Raw genomic sequence first — 14,919 nt, forward strand, 5'->3', positions numbered from 1 at the left:
GCATGGATCCCAAGGTTGAACTAGGTCCTTTAAAGCTGATCTGAAGAAGAAAGGCACCCTTCAGAAAGGTTTGAGATAACCTTAGAGAAGCTATGAGAAAATGGTCCTGTAAAGCATGGTAATTGGTAATGGCCACCAGCTGAACATTAATAACAGAGTAGCTGGCCACAGACTTGAAAAGGCTGTCTAAAAAATCCGAAACAGCATCTAAAAGAGTGGAAGAAGGGTCCAAGCTCTTTGATATGACCCAAAATAATAAATCTTCTCCACTTGTTACCATACTTTTTTTTCTGGTGTAGGGCTTTTGAGATGAAGAAAGGATATGCACAACTCTAGAAGATAGCTTGGGATCTCTGGCCATCAGTGGAAGTGGAAAAACCAAGTGTTCAGCTGTGGGAGTTTACATTTGGGTGAATCTTCCCTGAAGAATAAAAAAATTATATCTAGAAATTGTTCTACAACCATATGAGGGTGCACTAGATGAGAACACAGAAAGGGAAACCAGACTTGTCTGAACCAGAAGAGGGCTATGAGAATTATAGTCACTGCTTTCTGTAAAATCTTTATTAGCAAGGGTGTTAGAGGGTAAACTGAGAGGGGACCTGTGGACAAAGCATGGACTAGAGCATCTCTTGGTGCCTGTCCCTTGGAAGGGTTAAGGAGTTGCAAACCATTTGGAGCAAAGCTAACCACAGCAGCTGAAAATGTGCACAGCCATTGATGGACTGAGGAACAACTCATGCAGCATCAGAATGTTTCTGCTCAATTTATCATCTAGAATGTTAGATTACCCTGGGATGTACACTGCTATAATTAAGTAATGAAACAATACCGTTCCTTGCCACACCCTCATGGCCTGTCACCACAGGGGATAGGAATGAAGTCTGCCTTGTTTGTTGATGTATCATACCACCACCATGCTGTCAGTCTAGATTGAAACCACACCTTTGTGGAGGCATTCTTGACAAGTCTGCAAGGCCAGGAGGACCACTCTCATCTCCAAAACACATGTAGATAAGCTGGTGACTAGGACTAGGTACCCTTGAGCTTTCCTACCTCAGGAGAGAATCATCAATGGTCAGTGTGGCCATGAGCTGGGAAAAGAACAAATGGACATCCTGAATAGTCAGAGTTGGACATCAGCTGCCATGTATTGTGATTATGACAAACCTCAGAAAAATGTATGGGGAATGTATTTGTGATTGTCATAGACCACAGGACTGAAGGAGTCCACTGAAGAACCCTCATGTAGGACCTGGCCAATGGAACTAGAGATATAGCCGTGGCCATCAAGCCAAAAAGATGGAGAAGTAGAGAAGCTGAGGATCTTTGAAGCTGAAGGATTTGATGGGTCTGAAGATGTAGAGATAACCACCTTAAGAGATGAAGCCTGGCAATCTGACTGGTCATGTCCAGATGGCAGCCTATAGAACTCAAGAGCTTGGTAGGGCACTAGACTGGATTTTTCAAAGTTCACTGCAATACCCAAGGAAAGACGCAAATGAAGAAAGGAGTTTCTTGCCTAAACTAGCGATACTCTTGAAGTTGCCTTAAGGAGCCAGTTATACAGGTATGGAGAGACCTGAAATACCTGCAGCCCAAGCCAAGCTGCTACCACTGCCATGTATGTGCTGAATATCCAGGTGGCTGTGGTGAGGCCAAAATACAGCAATTAAAACTGGTATTGACTGGCTCCCAGCCAGAACTGCAGGAAACTCCTGAAATGTCTTGCTGTCTTTATGTGGTAGTTAGCATCCTTGAAGCCCAAAAGCACATCCACTCATCCTTCCTCAGTAGAGGTAGAATGGACTGCACCAGAATTTGGCCTGTTTGAATACATTCAACTTGCTTAAGTCCAAACTGGGCCTGAGATCTTTGTTTCTCTTGGGCACCATAAAGAATCCTGAATTTACCTCAGATCATCTCTGGTCTGGTGGGACCTAGTGGATGGTTCTACTTTGTGAGCAGCTTTTAAATCTCAGCTGCTTCCTCCCTTCAGCGGTGGAGTGAAATGTCTGGAAGGGCTTTGACATAAGGTCAGGGTAAACTGAAAGTGGATAGTGTAGTCTCTGGAAATTACTCCCAACATCCAAACATCCAGTGTGACAGTCTTCCAAGCTTCAGGATGGAGAGCTAATCTCCCCAACTGCCTCCAGAGTGCAGCAGTCCGATAAACCTTCAGGAGTGCTGAAAAGGCTTATCAAAAAAGAGTACCCTACAGCCCTGATTTTGTGGGCTGTCTCCTCCCCTAAGGTGGCAGCTTTTGAAGTTTTTCCTTCTACCATGGGAGGCACTATCACCTGGAACAATTTGAGCAAGCAGGTTGTGATTTTTGGAAGAACCCCCATGGTTGCAAGAAAAGGTCTTCTAACGGGTGGAAAAGCAAACTCCCATAGCAGACAATGTCTTGACATCCTGTTTGTTCCTGGTCAGGGTTCCATTAACTTTAGGGCCAAATAAAGTGAACACTTCAAAGGGGGCATTAAAGAAGAATGCCTTGAAGCACTCTGCACTACACTAGCACATCCAGGTATGTCAATGAAGTGCAATATTGGTGCCTGGCAATCAAGCCATACCATCCAAGTCTTTGGAAGGTTAAAACATGGATACATTAGATATAGACAGCATTGTCGCTAACTGAGTCTCCAAAGACTTATGAGAGTCAGGTGTTGATCGGGGCGCCAACTCTCTCTGAAGCCTAGTCAGGTGTGCCATGTAGTCCAGTGCAAGGAGGGTGAAGGTGGCTGAAGCATATGTATGCTTCCCAAATCTATCTATTTCATGATTCTCTGTTCAGAGGATGGACGTATGCATTCTTCTCAGATAGTTTTCTTTTTGTAGCTGCAGCAACAACAGTGGCAATGACCACAAGACACTTGTTCCAATAAGGCCTATTCTGGGGTGAAACTAAGAATTTGTCCGGATTGAGTAGAATAAGCTGAACCACATCAGGCTCTCTCTCTGTGCCCTCCCCTCATGGACATGAGGTCTACAAGCACATCAGCAGGGCATACCATGGAAGACATCGATGGGCCCATACCAGAGGCCTGAAGAAAAACTGACCCTTTGAGAAAAGGGGCTTCAGTGGTCCAACATCCCCTCGTCTCATTGATTCAAGGAGGTCATGGTGGGATTTAACAGACCCTTCCCCCCATCAAGGTCAGATTCATCTGGTAAAGACCCCTTGGGGGAATCTAATTGCCCCCTTGTACACTGATATTACATGTGCTCCTCCATGTAGGAGAGGAGACTGATGGAGAAAAAGAAGCATCAAGGAGCCCTGGCTCTGAGGATGATTAAGACCTCGAGGCGAGGTGCAGGATGTCCCTGAACAAGGTAATGCAAGACTGAAGTCCGAGAGAGATGAGAAAATCTGGATGGGTTGGATACAAGGAGAGATAAGTGGAACAAGATCCTTTCCACAACTTCAAAACCCACCCCGGCCTCTAACTAGGTCATATCCAGAGTCAAAATCATAGTCAAGCTGACCAGAATCAAAGAACCTAGGGGCAAGGGCAACTCTTACCTATTCAGAGTTGATCCTGACCCTGGGCCATCCACCATGATCCCTGTGTTCCAAGCTGCATACAGGTCTGACTGACCTTGAATCAAGAATATCGAGGATGTTGTCACTGTCAAAAGTAGGCAAGCTGTTGGCGTAGGCTGAGAAAACACCAAGACACAAGTTGGATCTAAGACCATTGGTTCAGATGGATGGACCAGAGTAGAAGAAATAAAGAACGGGATTTAAGGGCCAGCTCTGTCCACCCTCAGAGCAGTCAATCTGGAACTTCAAGAATGTCTGCATCATCTTGGCCAAATCGACTTCTCTAAGGCTTTGAGTGGTACTAGCAGAAGCTGCTGAGGGCAGCTTAGCATGCCAGTGTGAGGGCTTGTCCAAATTCTGGACCTTGAAAGTGGAAGAACTAACCTGTGGGGTGAAGGTTCCAGTAAAAAAAAAAGATCCAGAGTCACCACAGCAAATGGAGATAGGCTGTGCAAAGATTCTGGTACTGCAATCAGGAAATGGCTTGGTACCTCCAAAAGCAGGGACCAGAATGGTTCTGACTTCAGAGTCAAGAGGACCATGGGATCGGTACCAAGGAGGTGCCAAAGCCAGATCCACAGCAGGACCTGAAGAAAGAGAAGGCCTTGGGGGCCTTTTGAACTGTCACAACAGAGACTGAAAACTCAGCAGGACTTTTTTCTGCCTTATACTTCTATTTTCTCTCTCTTTCTCTTTTCCTTCCTCTTTTTGTTCTTTGTCATTCTCTCTGTGCCCTTAGCAGGATAGGGAGAACCAAGAGAAGAAGAGTCTGGTAAGGAAGAGTCAGGACTGAGCCCCTTTTTAAAGTAATTTGGCCTGGCAGTCAATGCCCTGGCTCCAAAAGATGTGCAGGTCTCACAGTCTTCATCCAGGTGGGGTAGCTCCAAGCAACAGACACATTATTTTAATGGGAATCTTGGAAATCTTGGGAAGGTAGCTTGTGTCCACATTCATTGCATTTGTGGAAGCCCAAAACATTCTCTGATAACAAAAAATACAGTCTACCAAATAATCAAAAATCATCTGGCTAGCGGGATCAAACAATGAACATACCATTACTGATAGGGAAACTATCAACAACAAGGATCTTCAGTGTACTTTGTTGTATTTTGTATTAATTTATTGCCTTTTTCTATTTTGAATACTGCGATTTGTTTTCTTTACCTTGTGTTTTACTTGTAGTCTGCTTTTAACTGCATATTAAAACTTCAAAAGAGACCACAGCTCTGTCTCTTGTGAGTCAGGCAGAAATTTCCCACCCTCACACCCTGTTACTATTATGTTCTTAAATACCACTGTCTTTCTAGCTGCCTGCCTCTTATGTTAATTTGACCATATATCTCATTTCCTCTCTGCTTTCGCTGGCTTGTATGAGTAAGCACAAAATTATCATTTTGTGAAATCACTCCCCTTCAACTATTTAAATGTATTGGCCATCCTACTGTATTCCATAGTACCAGAATACAAAAGTGACCACCCCCTTTCAGTCTATCTTGCTGTTTTAAAAATAGTGACTCCCCACTAAAACTTAACCTTTTAGACAGGTAAAACTCAAGTTATCTACTTTCACATCTAACTTCTCTAGTGCACAGTGCAGTGTTTAGGATAAACAGTTTTTTTCATCTTACCTTTAAGCATCCCTGTGACTAGCACTCGCTCTAATACCTGCTGTAAAGCAACAATACGTCTTAAACTGATACAAGCACTCAGCTCTCCTTGTTAATAAGGAAAAATTAATCATAGGCACTAAACAGCCTATAATTGCAAAGTAGCTTGCTAAGGTAAGGGAAAGCAGCACCAAACCAGGCATGTCCAAGGGTCAGCTTCCAGTGATTTCTCCTGTCCACCTACTGAATCTGTTGTCTCATGTACACAGACAACCTTCTCCTCCTACCACCCAACACTACAACCTGTGAGAGATGCACTTACATAGCCAAGCTGTAAGCAAAGCTCTCTCCACCCAAGATTGTGCTAGACAGTCAAGAGGGGAAGGTTAACACCCGCGCTACACCTCAAGCAACAAATAGCCCTTTTAAACCCACACCACCAACACCCACACATAGCAACACTAAATCCACATATGCGGAGGCCCTTAACTGTAACCTGCCCAAGCAACAAGGACCTCTGAAGCTGAAATGCAAACAAACACCAATCACAACCAAAGTGTCACATAGCTCACAACACCAGTGTGCCACCCAGCAACAGCCCCTAAGACAAGACAGTGTACCTAACACTTTAGTCATAGGTGAGTCTATAGTCAGGCACACTGATGTCCCACTCACCAGGCTGAACAAGGAGAAAATTACAGTCAGATGCTTGTCGGGTGCCAGGATCTGCCATATAACACATGCACTAAAGTCATTCCACAACAAGTACAAATATGACTCTGTCATTGTCCATGTTGGAGTGAATGACTTGAGACGTACCTCCTTGGACTACATGAAAAGAGACATGAAAGAGCTCTCGGATCATGTGGCTTAGGCAGGTATGGCCCTAGCCCTGAGTAGCATTCTGCCTTCACCCAGAATGATACCACATTATAAGGACAAAATGATCGACTTCAACAATTGACTAAGCTTTTGGTGTCATTCAAAGGAGATCCAGTGTCTGTCTGCCTGGGATGACATGATTGACAGACCACAATGCTGTGCCAGAGATGGTCTGCACCTGTCACCCCTGGGATTCAGGTTACTGGCTAAAGCTCTTGCCACCCCTATAGTGCCTTTTTTAGGCAAAGTTCAAAGGACAAAACCACCACCGTAACAGGTACAAGCATGCAAAATCTAAAGGTAATGCTACATATTGCTAGAAGTCTAAACCTCAAAATACACTCTCTCGAGGCATTCCTAAAAATGGAGAACATTGATATCCATGCAGTAACTGAGACCTAGCTCAAGGCTCCAGAGAGCACCCCTGCAATGCCAGGCTACAACTCTTACCACACTTTTCGGCCACCAAACCATGATTGAAACACTAAAGGTGGAGGAGTGTCCATATTCACCAAGGATATTCACACCACCAGGCTAGTTGCCCAACGCAATGCGTCTGAAATTCTCCAGGTGCAACTAACACTAGGTAAGACTGCAATCCAAACTGTAGCTTGCTACAGATCCCCCACCATACCCCAAGATTCTCATTACACCTTTCTAAACATGCTGGAAAATATTAAGCTACAACAAAACGCTCTAATACTGGGTGACTTCAACTACCCTGCCATTAACTGGAAAAATTACTCATGTACCAACAACTTTGCCCAACGGTTCTTGGAATTCATAAATTCCAACGCCCTGGATCAACTAATCCATTGTCCCACCAGGGGCACCAGTATCCTAGACCTGGTCATTACCAACATGGGAAATCGATGCTCCACACTTATGGTCACCCCCTCGTTGGTCAGGTCAGACCATAAGCTAATCAGGCTTAACATCCACATCCCACCCCCACCCCCCAGTACCTCCAGCTCCAGACAAGTGACAAGTGGAGTACCTCAGGGTTCAGTCCTGGGACCACTTCTCCAAAGCCAACTTCATGTTACTCAAGTCAGAAGTGACAAATTTCATGACACCCATGCAGACAGGAACTGAAAGTTCAACTGCTGAGTCCTACACTAAGGCACTGTACGAGCACATCCACTCATGCATGAATTGTGCCATCCCAAATAGAACCAAGATGCTCTCCTCCAAAAAAATGAAGCCAATCTGTTGGTCCCCTACCATAAACAAACTTTACAACAAAAAGAAGAAACTGTTGCAGAAAAGAGGAAAATCCCAGGATGCAAAAAACTCCCTTACCAGCCTCAGTAAGAAGCTGAGATCCCTCATAAAATCCTCCAAAGCTAGTTACAAAAAAAAATTGCCAAAGATTCCAAAGACAACCACAAGGCATTCTATAACTATGTCAAGAATCTAAATGGCAATGCTCAGATCTACTCTGAGCTACAACAGAATGGCATTAAATATACTGATCCCAAGGATATTGACAATATCCTGGCAGATCTATTCAGTGCCAACTTCACCCCCCTCTTACCCCCTAAATGGCCCATCTGAGTACAGGAAGATTGCCAAATTCCGGTAATAACAGCCACACAGGTAAAAAACACACTCTCCAAAGCTAAGAATACAGCATCCATGGGACCAGATGACATCCCGGGCTGTGTACTTCATGAACTACAAAATGAACTGGCATCTCACCTAAGTATCATGTTTAATCATAGCCTTACCTCAGGCTTCATGTCCACTGAATGGCGCACAGCTACAGTTATCCCACTCCACAAGAGGGGATCCACCTTGGATCCTGGGAACTACTGCCCCATCAGTCTGACGAGCCTGATCTGCAAGGCCATGGAATGTATTATCATGGAACTTGTAAACAAAGACATTGGCAACCATCAAACACTGGACCACACCCAATTTGGGTTCATGAAGGGACGATCTTGTTTCCTGAACCTGACTGACTTCTTCGAATCAGTCTCCAGAGCCGAGGATGATGGTAAGGCGGTCCACACAGCCTATCTGGACCTCGCCAAGGCCTTTGACACCATCCCCCACTCTGGAATCATAGATAAACTCACTAAGCTGAGCATTAATCTCTGTGTCACTCAATGGGTTGCCAAGTGGCTTACTGACAGAACCCACACTGTAAAAGTAGCTGACTCCAAATCCAGCTCCAGACAAGTGACAAGTGGAGTACCTCAGGGTTCAGTCCTGGGACCACTCTTGTTTGGCATCTACTTAACGGACTCTGGCTAACAAAGTTCGCAGATGACTGAAAACTGGGAGCCATTATTGAATCTCCAAATTGTGTGGATACTCTAGAAAAGTCCTTACAGAAACAGATACTTGGTGCCAGAGCCATGGGCTCAAGCTCAATGCCAAGAAATGTATAGTTGTCCCCTTTGGAAAAAACATGTACCTGTGAATTACCACATAGGTGGCAACACACTAAACACCGAAAGTGTGATGAGACTTAGGGACACAGGTGGACAGTGGTCTCACCTTTGCTATCCACATCGCCACAACAGTCAGGAAATCCTTCTATGTGGCACACTTCATCACTAAGGGCTTTTCATCCAGAAAAAAGGAGGTCATTGTCCCACTGTACTCATCCCTCATTAGACCCATTATAGAATACAATGCCCCATTTGGTATGTACTTCTCAAGACACCTGCAATAACTGGAAAGGCCGCAGAAATACCTCACTAAAAAAATCACAGGCCTAAAGAAGATGCCGTATGCTGACTGCCTTAAAAAATTCCAGCTATACTCTGTCGCATATCGTCTACCCAGAGGCGATCTCTGCTTAACATACAAGGCCATGTCAAACCCAGAGCTGTTGGACATGCTACACTTAAAGAAACCCCAATCCCTCAGAGCCACACACTCCAGGGATGTAAACCTTGTCATCACAACAAACAAAACATGCTGGAGGGATAGGTTCCTGACCCAGAGACTCCCCAGACTCTGGAATAAACTGCCCATACATGTCAAGCAGAGCGCCTCTTTGGCTCTCTTCAAAAGGAACCTTGATTATTGGATGGGAGAAAGGAAATTCACCCCGGGGATCATGTTATTCGCCCTGCTAGACAGGGGTCCAGGGAAGTAAATAGTGTGGGAAAAAATAGCCAGGGAATTGTTATGGCGAGGCTTGTATAGGCCCTAGGGCCGATAGCCTAGTACCAACCTATGAACTAACAGCTTGAAACCTACTAATATTATCTGAAACAGGAGTATAACGTTGTGCACTACACTAAATAATGGCAAGGAGAAAATCCCAGTAGAAAGGAAGGCCATTAGGCCAAAAGAGAGGCAGTCATGCACCAGAAGGAGAAAACTCCAGCTGACAGGTACTGAAACTGTACAAGCACCCTCAGAATTATTGTTAGTAACAAGGGAAATGTGGAATATCCTAAATCTAAAGATTTTGACTGCACGCTGACAGAAAAGCTGAAAAGAGCAGTTAACCACTACTAACTCTAGAGACCATGTTTGGTATTGAAAAATGTCAAACGGATGTGAGAAGATTTAGGCATGCAGAGCATTATGGGAGGGGAATTGGAGCTTTAGAGCCAAGAGTCTGAAGTGTCAGCCTCAAATCCAGTCAGATCTGATAATCCCAGGATAAGCAGAAGGAAAAAAAAAAACAGCAGCAGATCTAATAATTTTTGGGTCAATTTGTGCTGCAGTCTGTTTATCTTCATTCTATTTTTAAATAAGAACTGTAATAGGATGTTTCTATAAATGAGATAATTTGATTTTTAGTAGTACTGTTGAATATGTTTTGCAGAATATTAAATATTTTTGTGGAAATATTTTGTATAATTCTTGGGGTAATCCATCTGAACCTGATATTTTATTTTTTGCAATTTTTACTTGTTCTTCAATGTCAATCATTTTATGTCTTTGGTTCATTGCATCTTGTCCTGTGTCAATTGTATATTTGTATTGTTATTGATAAAAATATTTATGTTCATAAAAATCAGCTAAACTTGTTTCATATATGTTATCAAACTGCTGCTTGAAGTTATTTAATATGGCAGTTTGTGCAGAGGGTTAAGGTTGTGAGCTGTCGTACCTGTGATACAGGGTTTGATTCCCTCAGCCCTCATTTGCCTACGGTGTAACCTTGAGCAACTCAGACATTTCTCCCAGCTTGTTATGGTTCTCAGTAATTTCTACAGTTTTCTTTCTTTCATCACTAATTTTGCCAAAATCTTGTGACTATCTCAGAGCAAAACATTAATGCTGTGAGTGTGATGAGGGATCACTGGCTAATGCATAGATCATTAGTGCTTTTAACCATTTTAGCAGAGACATGCATTTGTTTAGCTTAAGCCATCATAAAGTGTAGTACCACACCTAGTTCATGGCAACAGAGGACAGAAGAGCATCTTAGTAAGCAGTACAGCTTGTTACCCTAACATGTACTCGGGGGGGGGGGGGGTTATAAACTTTGCTGCTTAGAAGAAATATTGTCCAGAGCATGGATATTCATTGTCAAACGTGGCCCAAACCATATTCCAAAAGAGCAGCTCAGTGTTTCACTCACTCTTGAAATAAAGGTAAATATTTATTTTAGGAAATACTCTTCCCCAAACTTCTTGGAAACACAAAGATTCTACATCTATATCTACATTTAAATGAAAATTAGACATGAATCAGAATACATTCTTTGTCTTTTGCCTAATAGTCTACTGAAGGGTAAACTGTCTAGTTTTAGGTTATTTCCCTATTTCTGTAGTGACAGGTGCTATTACAGTACCCTGTAAGTACAACTATTAATTCTGATGATGTTAACTGTAAAGATATCCCGAGCCGTGCTTTATTTCTCACTCTGTCGATCCCTTGATTGTTTTAATTCTGATGATGTTAACTGTAAAGATATCCCGAGCCGTGCTTTAGTTCTCACTCTGTCGATCCCTTGATTGTTTTAATTCTGATGATGTTAACTGTAAAGATATCCCGAGCCATGCTTTATTTCTCACTCTGTCGATCCCTTGATTGTTTTAATTCTGATGATGTTAACTGTAAAGATATCCCGAGCCGTGCTTTATTTCTCACTCTGTCGATCCCTTGATTGTTTTAATTCTGATGATGTTAACTGTAAAGATATCCCGAGCCGTGCTTTATTTCTCACTCTGTCGATCCCTTGATTGTTTTAATTCTGATGATGTTAACTGTAAAGATATCCCGAGCCGTGCTTTAGTTCTCACTCTGTCGATCCCTTGATTGTTTTAATTCTGATGATGTTAACTGTAAAGATATCCCGAGCCGTGCTTTAGTTCTCACTCTGTCATTCCCTTGATTGTTTTAATTCTGATGATGTTAACTGTAAAGATATCCCGAGCCGTGCTTTATTTCTCACTCTGTCATTCCCTTGATTGCTCTCATTTCCACATTTTCAAACACCTGCATATGTAAGTTAAAGAATTCAGGAGAATCATCACAGAAATTACATTCTCCCCACTTTTATTTTGTGGTCTAACATGCACATACACATCCCCCCCCCCCCCCCAGCTCGCATAATACTATTGCATTATTTAGAGCCTAATAACTTTTCTTAAAAGATTCAGTGTTTAATGCTTTCTGCTTCAGTTTGTACATTGGTAGCCATTACTGATTACATAAAGCCACTTTAAGTCCAATTCTTTACTTATTAGGTGCCTTTCTCTGATGCCTTCCTGTTGGTCTTTTGCAGTCCTTGTATTAAAACATACAGTTGTCAGTTAATTTAGCTGTTTAGTTGACTTTGAGGTTTGAAGACCTGCAGAAAAGTATCTTTTATACTCTGCTTGCTGTACTGTTTCACCTGTTACAGAGCTCTATCTTGAACTTACCATCCCTTTTCATTCACATATGTTTGTCCTGCATGTTGTTCTGTTCTGTCTTCATCTGCACCATTCTTTTCTGTTCTTCAAAATCATTCGTGAAAAAGATGATCCTCTGTTACAGCCAACCATAGAGAAATGCACCTTAAAACTCTGAGACAATAAATAAAACTGCATCATTAAAATATTACCCTTCCCCCCCAAAGACATCAAAGAGCAGACATGGTAGACATCGTAGACCATACCTCTCAAATGTCCAGATTTTCAGAGACTGTCCTTATTTTCACTTCGTATTTTTGATCTGTTCCTCATAGATTTTGTATTTTTTGGCAAATCACTGAGGACTGAAGTCACTAAATAATGACATACATTTCAGACTTCATATCCTTCAGAAAAATGCATGCTAACACAAATCCTGTTATTCTTGCAACTTTCTAAGTTAAAAGAGCAATACTGAACATCTGTCCCTATTTTTAGGCATTGGTCCCTCCATTATTTTGGGCTTTGTCCACATTTCTTGTGCTAAGAGGTTGAGAGGTGTGACAAAGACGGTCTGTTGAAAATAAGTCTTACAAACACTGTTTAAAAAGGGTAGAAGCAAAATGGAAGGCTAAGCAGTTTCTTCACATGGAGTCAGGTTTGCAGAATGACTTCTGTGCATAATTTGATGGTAAGAGAACAAATTTAAAGCTTTTCAGTGGGCTTCCTGCTGCACTTGTTCTATCTCTAAACAGTGTGGCATTTCACCACTATTATCGGGCTTTCAAGTTATCATTGTTGCCTGCTGGTGTTGAAACTAAAGTACGGAAATAAAAAGCTAACACTCACTAGAAGAGAAAAATAGGTATGCCGTTTGAGTTTTATGGCGCTGATTTCCTTAGTAGAACTGTGACATTGCTGCCATCTAGTGGTTGCAGGTCAGTACACACTGTTATCAGCAATATAGGAAATACTTTGGGGAAGAGAGTAATCAAACACCAGACAGGTTGTTCATTCTGTTTCTGTCTCTCTCTGTCCCTCAAAGTGTTTACAGTTTTATTCCCAAAATTAAAATAAATGCAACGAATAAATCAAAATTGCAGACTCCTTGTTTGATAGTGCCTTAATTACCTTAATTACAGTCCATGGTCCCCACAAATAAGGACTGCAATCAGTTCTCGCAGAAGTAAAGATCTAATAGTACGTCTGAATTCAAGTGCTTTAAGTAGGAGTCATCTTAGGCTCTTCTGGATTTTTTTTTTGTAAAATGTTCAGGTGTTCTCAAATGCACTTCTCAACATTTGTCTTTTTACTGCAGTACTATACCCAGAACTGATGTTTCAAGTCACAGTTCCCCTCAATTAGAGGCCAACATCTCTCATTTGATAGACTATAACTCTTTCTTTTGTACATCATAACTCCGGTGTTGCTCATTCATTTTACCTGCTAGCTAATACAGGAGGTAGATATGATAACTAATTTCTGGCATTAAAATCACAGTCTTTGTTCGCAGTACTTTGATGTCATTATACATCCTTATGTCACCATATAAGTACCATTTAGATAGCCAGCGAGACCCACTAACACTGTGTTATAATATGTGTAATATTAATGGGTTTTCCCACTGAGTATTTGTATTCTGAGTCTGGTATTATGTTTTCTTTCACATATGAGTGCATTTACTATGAATGGGAACTAAGAATTGCTCCTTACTGATTGGTGTTCTGTCTGCTTGCAGTCATCCTGTGATGTTCTTTATTCAGTGATTAGAGACTTGAAAGATATGCAAAAACAAGGAAACAGGTAAGAGTCATTCAGTTTGTGTTTCTGAAATTACAGTGTGTAAGAAAATTATTATATCCATTTTAGATTTCTAAAATACATGCAATAAATCATTTAAGGCATTTTAGAGCCTAAAACTATGCAAAAGCAAAAAAAAAAAGAAGAGCTTGTGTGTATTTAGCAACAGTACTACACCAATGGAAATGAAGGAGAATGAGATTTAGGAAATGCATGTTACCTTAGAAATAGCTAGTCAGGTTGACTTGATGTAGGTATGTTATGTGCTTTACAGACGGAGTTGAAGACACCCTGTGGTTAAAGTTATGCTGTTGGTCATTTTAATAAATACATATTTTGGATAAGGATTTGTTACTGTAGACAGTTAATTTATTTATGTGGGTTTTCCTCACCCACATGTCTTAAGTGTGGTACAAAGTGATACTGTCAAAGTGAGTACTGATGCTGCCATGAGACATGGTAACCATCTGATGTGTTTAAACATAAATAAAAGTCCAGGTGGTAGTTTCACTGAAATAACAATTAAGGGTCTTGGACATCAGGAGGCATAACTGCAATTGATCAGTCAATCAATGAATACATAACTAAGTAAATCAATAAAGTAGTGATATGAGAATTACAAATGTGTATCTGTTATGGATGTTGAGATTCACCTCAGAAGTGAACCATTCTTACATTTGTGTATGATCTATCATGAGACTGGAGCATAACAGCTGTAAGTCATGCATTATCACAGTGAATTATGATCAGGTCTATGATCATAATCAGCTTATTGTGTGCTTGAGGCATTGGTGTCAAGAAATTCAACTTGACACTGAAGCTGGGGAGGTGAATATTGGCATCCATGTTGAGAACACACACTAAAAGGTTAAGATCAGTGACCCAGTCATAGTTCCTTGAAGTGCGTGGACTTCTACCTGTTCCACCAATTACAGAAAACAAACTGTAGGAGTGTAAAGTATTATCTGAAGTAGTTAACTTCATTTATCTGCAACCTGTGCGTATTCGGATCCATATCAGATCCGAGCCAGCAACTTTATCCAAGCATATGCTCCAAGCTCCTCCCCTTATCCATAATCCCTCACATCTCCTACCTTCCCTCAGATCTCGTTTGCCACTTCATGCATAAGCATCTTGGTCTCTTTAGTTTTTTTCTTGTATTTTCAGTGAGTGTGTGTGGTTGTTAGTTAACCTTTTCCTCCCCTTCGCTATTCGTCATCTTTTTTTTTTTTTTGTTAAAAAAATAGTTAAAGTTAGTAAGGTAGTGTAG

General features: G+C 41.7%; 1 protein-coding gene across 3 annotated transcripts in view; it reads left to right on the forward strand.

The window, feature by feature from the left end:
* TEX47 (testis expressed 47) overlaps positions 1-14,919 on the forward strand; it is an 844,245-nt gene that overhangs the window by 260,017 nt on the left and 569,309 nt on the right. For all 3 annotated transcript variants that reach the window (XM_044068795.1, XM_044068792.1, XM_044068794.1), the window contains exon 4: positions 13,588-13,652. In XM_044068795.1, coding sequence (XP_043924730.1) covers positions 13,588-13,652 — 65 coding nt within the window. The remainder of the gene's footprint in view (positions 1-13,587; positions 13,653-14,919) is intronic.

Source organism: Protopterus annectens, chromosome 4.part0, assembly GCF_019279795.1.
Source record: "Protopterus annectens isolate FY-2018-M chromosome 4.part0, PAN1.0, whole genome shotgun sequence".
Taxonomy (NCBI): Eukaryota; Metazoa; Chordata; order Ceratodontiformes; family Protopteridae; genus Protopterus; species Protopterus annectens.